Here is a 6000-nt window from a genome sequence, read left to right as displayed (position 1 = left end):
CTCAAAGGGGTAAATACCAGATATGCTGCTGTTGCCCCTTGCAGGACAGCTACAGACCTTACACACTAGCTTTGCTCCCTCTGCCCAAATGTTGAAATAAGGGCTGCTGCAGCCAGCGTACAGGTATCTGACAATGAAACTAATTTCGTTTCTACCTCACATATAAAGCACTGCAAAAAATATCCTGAAGAACATGAAAACGAGGAAAAATAAATGTTTTTCCTTTGCTTTTACTTTTTATCCTAAATTTTAATAGAAATTGAGACTGTTTAAATGCTACACATATTGAGGAAATCTTTAAAACCTGGTGTGACTTTAGCTAAAATAGGAGCATTTGGCATCTCAGAAAGCTTCTTATCTCCATAAAAGGCCTCTTTTCATCTTTCTGAGGAAATTGAACAATACAACAGAAACTTTCAAAACCTATGTGAAAAACAGCAACTTCAGCACATATAATGAGGGAGCTTCAAATATCTGTATCTCAGGTTTGGACTGTTTTAATATAGCAACAATGATTTGACAAAAGTATGTTGGAGATTTAAACGGTTTCTGAGGATTTCTATAGCAGGCAGGAAACAATCATGATATTCAAAAGGCACTACTCTAAACAAATTGCTCTACTGGAATTGTTAGCTCCCTGCAAATTCTATAGAGTCTTTGAATATTAGTGTAGAAAGATATTCACATTATTTAATAGATTTCAATATGCAGTTGGAAGAATGACTAACACACAGGTATCATACCTATCTTTATTAAAAGAAAATAAAGCAGTCAAAGGACCCATTCATTTTGAGTGATTTCTCTGGAGCTGGGCTGATAATCAAATACTATAGGATACTATAGTACTACTAGTGATCTTCAAAATTAAAGCAAACATATATATATATATAAAGGAGTAAGATTTACAGAGTAAATATATCAAACAAAACAGTTTGTTCTCTTAGGTATATAAATCAAATAATGTCAGCATCTGAGGATATGAACAGCATTATATGGTCATTGATTGTTTACATGCCACAGCACAGCAGAGTTGATATGAGCTGGTTTCCTTGTTGTAAGGAAATCTCTGGGACCACATGCCGTATCCACTGTGGATATCCTATATGCCAATCTGCCATAATGATCAGACATGCATTTTGACCAGAATGTTATGCAAGAATCATTTATCCTTAAAAATCATCTTAAAACACTGTGCAAGGTATTCCTAAAGAAACACAGAGATTTTGCAATTTTTTTTTTTTATTTTTCTATGCCTAACAGTGAGATGAGGTGGCATGCAACTGGCTCCTGGGAAGATTTAAAGTAATTCATCATTTCTTTTGTGAAATTATGCTGGGATGTTTTTTTTTTAAATATACATCGCGTTTTCCATCACATGCAATGGTAAATTTGGTACATAAATTATTTGTGCAAAATTATTTATTACTGCTATATACACAGGAAAATTTTGGAAACTTTTCTGCTTTTCAGGGGATTATTTTAACAATCCGTGTAAGCTGTTTTCTTACTAAAAGGAACTGATCACTAATTTCTTTTCATGAGCTTAATTGCATATATATGAAGTCTGCCTTAAATTGTGGAGGGCTGGTATTTTTGCTTGTTTTGTAACAAGATGCACCAAGATTATCTAAAAAAATGTGAAATATTTACTTTAGGGAATTATTTAGTGTCTGAAATACTTCATGCACTGAATAATTTTCAACAAAGGAATGCAGAAAATTGAATTGTTACTTTTACATTTAGCCAACCCCAAAACACAATCTGGATGGAAACCCTCAATACTAAATTATAACAATTTTCATAGCATAGAATCATGGAATCATAGAATAGTTTGGATTGGAAGAGACCTTAAAGGTTACTTAGTTCCAACCCCCTGCCATGGGCAGGGACACCTTTCACTAGACTTTGTTCTCCCTCAGCACTAAAATTCAGTTTACTTAAATGCTTTTTGGTCATACATCTGTGAACAGATTAATGGAGAAACATTATAAAATAGTAGGAATCATGACTTTTGGTTTGCTTTGGCCAGTTAAAAAAAAATTAAGTTGTAACATTCAAAAAACCTACAGTAATATTTGTACTTATTAACTGGAGTATACAAAATATGTCTTGTTGCCAAAATATCCCTGTAGCACTACAAGTAATTAGCATTTATAACTACAAACTTTATTAAGATAAAAGAATATCAGGAATCTAATTCTAACCATTCTAACAACTAGAGGGCAAATTCTGCCTTCCCTTACAGTCATGTAATCACATTTGTTAACTGTTGTAAGGGCAAAATATAGCCCCAGAGCACATTTTTATCTACATAGATATATTTTCCTACATAAAAAAAAGACAACTAAGCTATGCCTTATTACTGCTCTTCCCTTCTGAAGGGTAAATTCTGATATTTGAAATACCTAAACTGTATTTACAGCTGTACAACCCTGACGCCACATACTTGCAAAATTTCACTTGTACTCTATAAACTCTGGAGCAACTTGTACAATTGTCTTAAACATTTTTCTTACAATAGAGAAAGAGCAGAGCAGCTTAGACATTTTCTTTGTCAAATTCACACACAAAATACATGGTAATGTGACAGGCAACATCATTCCAGCCCCCAGACGCCACCATCTCCACACAGTCCTCCTCATCGTAAGCGTTGTTGGGCTCCCCGCTGCGCCATTTGTTGAAGGTCTGCATGGGCGACCGGTCAGAATAGACGAAATTCCCCTCTTTCTCCAGGTCGTTAATCCCAATGAAGACTCTGGTGAGCCCAGCCTGGTTGATGTACGAGGCAATCAGGTTGTTGGCAGTCTCATCCTTGGGCATGCTCAGCGTCCCTCCTCGTCCGTGGCAGTACAGCTGGGCTTCCTTGTACCTCTTCTCCTCCTTCACCAGCAGATAGATCTTATTGTCTGTCTCACGCACGCCGGCGACAGCTGCGGGGGAGGGCAGTGCTGAAAAGTGAGCACTCGCATTTCTATAAACCAAGTCACTGCACACCCCAAAACAGCTTCACAAATCAGATGTGGAACGGTGACACTCTTTACGAGTGATTACACCGATAAAATGAGGCAAAAAGAAAGGAAAACAGTTATATAAAATTAACCTACCATTTTTTATGAATTTTAGCTCTGTCGTCAGCTGGGCTACTTGAATATCCATTTCACCAATAGCCTTCCTTAGCTGACTGCACTCACAAGGGATGCCTGTGAAATTATATAGATACACACAAATTAAAAAGCTACCTAATTTCAACAATTATCTCAACAATTTTATGAAAAGGCCCAGCATGGCAGCCCTGGAGAAAGCTGTCTTGCAAGTAACAGACAGAAAATTAGAGCCTTCACTACCCTGCACCATTATATGATTCTCAGGGGTGTCTGGGCCTGTGCAGAACAGCTCACTTCACATCCTACAAATGTTCCATCCTGAACGATTAGCACTAACCTAAGCACAGATAGATATTCTCTGCAAAACATCCACAATATTTTTTAAGTAAAAACACTTTCCAAAAATTCCCATTTTCAGTAAAATTATTTTCTTTAATTTTCTCAAAGATTTCTTTCAAAGCAAAAAACATTGCCTGCAAGTTCTTCCCAAGGAACATATCACAGCAGATCCAAAATTCCAACCACACATTTCACATAATTACCTGCAAAATGCAGTTCTGTGTTTTTGAAAGTACAGAATTTACAATACTTCTGACAATAAAATTAGACAATAGAAAATCATATATTAACCCACATTGGTATAGGTTTGACAAAGATAATCTGAATGTGAATACTAAAATACTAATACATCTCCGACCACAAATCTCAAAATGAGGATCAATTACCATTTGCATTTATTACAGTTTGCAGTTCTGTATATAATTATTAAAATCTGCATTGGACTTCCCAATTACCCTGCTCAGTTGTGCAAGTCAGTCTAAGCACAGGGTACCTGCCCTGCCAGACTGTGCATGCTGGCTGGGTGCACAGCACGCCAGCTCGAGAGTTAGAGTGACAAATTATGTTGTCATGAGAAATCCAATCTGTGCACCTCCAATGCACTCTGCCAGGAAGGGATGAATTCAGTCCAATCCAAACCTGCCACTCTTGCAAGACTTGCCCTTCTTACGCTAGGCCGTTTCTCTAGAACATCTATATACCTCTGGAAGATCCAGGTACATCCATATAGGAATCTGAAGAGAGGATGACAGAAGACCGAGCCAGGCTCTGCTTGGTGGTGCCAAGCAATAGGACAAGAGGCAATGGGCAGAAATTGATGCACAGGAAGCTCCTCCTGAACATGAGGAAGAACTTTTTTACTGTGTGGGTAACTGAGCACAGGTACAAGTTGCCCAGAGGGGTTGTGGAGTCTCCCTCACTGGAGATATTCAAGAACTGTCTGGACACAATCCTGAGCTATGTGCTCTGGGATTACCCTGTTTGAGCAGAGGTTGGACCAGCTGACCCAATGTGGTCCATTCCAGCCTGACTCATTCTGTGATCTGTGTTCTTGACAATCTCCTGCTCCTACAACTATAATCCATGGATGGGCAGGAGCATCCAGCCTGCTCTTTTGCGTTGACTGGTAGACAAAGAGAGATATGCAGAGACATCCCTTTGCCCTGGTGATGAATGATACAGACAGTCTGACTTCAGTTCCCCCTAGGCTTCTGGAGAGATTACTCCTTGGAGAAAGTAGGGGATACTGTTTTAGCATATACACTATAAGTCCAGCAACTGCTGCAACCTCAATGATTTTAAGTCCTTTGAAAATATCACAGTGAAATATTACAGTACCAATAATTCATTATTTCCCCCGGTATGTAAACAGATGTATTTTTAGTGATGAAAAGTCTTTCACATAAACAAGGTGTGTTACGGATTACCTGGGTCACCATTAGGACCTGGTGGTCCTATGTCACCATTATCTCCTTTTTCACCTGAAGACATGAAAAATAACATGTTAATGCTGCCTTTTCTGTCAATACTTCATTTAGCATTTATTTATTTATTTCTCAAGTAAAATTCAAATGTAGAAAGTAGAAATATGTCCAAGCAAAAATAAAGATTTTTCTGTCCTAGTCATTCCGTAACAAAGGCCAGCTATACTTATGAAACTTGAACCCAAATAATATGTACCAATATCCACTTCTTGACATTCATAAGCTTCACAGAAACAGTAAATTCAGATGCTGTAGAGGGAAAAGGGCTGGATATACCTAAATTTTTAATAACGATCTAGATGATGAGGTAAACACCGGTCCAAATGACTTAACCAAAGTCACATAGGAAGCTTATGGAGTAGTCAACATAAGAAAACACATGTTCTAGCTCTTAAAAGTCTGCCAAAGTACAACACATCTTCCCATCTTCAACTGTCCACACTTGTGTGACAGTGCAAAGTTCTTTATTTATCTTCAAACCAGGACACTCACTGCTGTAACAGCAAAAGGTAACTAGTTGAAAGATCTCAGTGACCTGGCTGACTACGGTGTGAGAAAATTCAAGCCCCTAAACTTTTCTCAAACATAAATGATCACACATTTTTCACCTGAAACACAAATGGAGAAATAATTGAATTAAACATACCTTTTGAACCAATAGGACCAATTTTTCCATGCCGTCCTATGCTGCCTTTCTGTCCTTTGTCCCCCATTTCTCCTAAACATAACAGAAGGATGAAAGGCACAAGGTAGCAATGTAGACTGATTCATTCAGATTCTACTATGTTTGCAATGTCAGTTTTTACAATTAACAAAACTATGCTATATCCCAAATATTCAGTGAGCTCCAGAGGTCTAGCTCAATCCTTATGAAGAGCTTACATATAGCAACCAAGACAGTGATTTTATCTTTGCTAAACAATTGACATTAACAAGGCATGAATGTGTAATTGTCAACACCTCTTGTCTGAAAACCACTAGAAAAGCTTTTGCAAACTTCTTTCAGCTGATCATGACAGGATTATGTTGAAAATACAGAGGATTGTTGCATTCAAACACAGATCAGCAGATCA

At 37.7% G+C, this 6000-nt stretch overlaps 1 protein-coding gene across 2 annotated transcripts in view; it reads right to left on the bottom strand.

The window, feature by feature from the left end:
- Positions 1–481: 481 nt before the first annotated feature.
- The window catches only part of COLEC11 (collectin subfamily member 11), a 39006-nt gene continuing 33487 nt past the window's right edge, over positions 482–6000 (bottom strand). The window contains exons 4-7 of one of the 2 annotated variants that reach the window (XM_053974461.1): positions 5574–5645; positions 4871–4924; positions 3105–3200; positions 482–2948 (exon numbers count right to left, since the gene is read on the bottom strand). In XM_053974461.1, the coding sequence (XP_053830436.1) occupies positions 2539–2948; positions 3105–3200; positions 4871–4924; positions 5574–5645 (632 nt within the window). In that variant the 3' untranslated portion in view covers positions 482–2538. The remainder of the gene's footprint in view (positions 2949–3104; positions 3201–4870; positions 4925–5573; positions 5646–6000) is intronic. The other variant, XM_053974462.1, reaches the window with a different exon arrangement.

The sequence above is a fragment of the Vidua macroura genome, chromosome 3 (genome assembly GCF_024509145.1).
Source record: "Vidua macroura isolate BioBank_ID:100142 chromosome 3, ASM2450914v1, whole genome shotgun sequence".
In the NCBI taxonomy this organism is placed as follows: Eukaryota; Metazoa; Chordata; class Aves; order Passeriformes; family Viduidae; genus Vidua; species Vidua macroura.
This window is presented reverse-complemented; position numbering and strand designations above follow the sequence as displayed.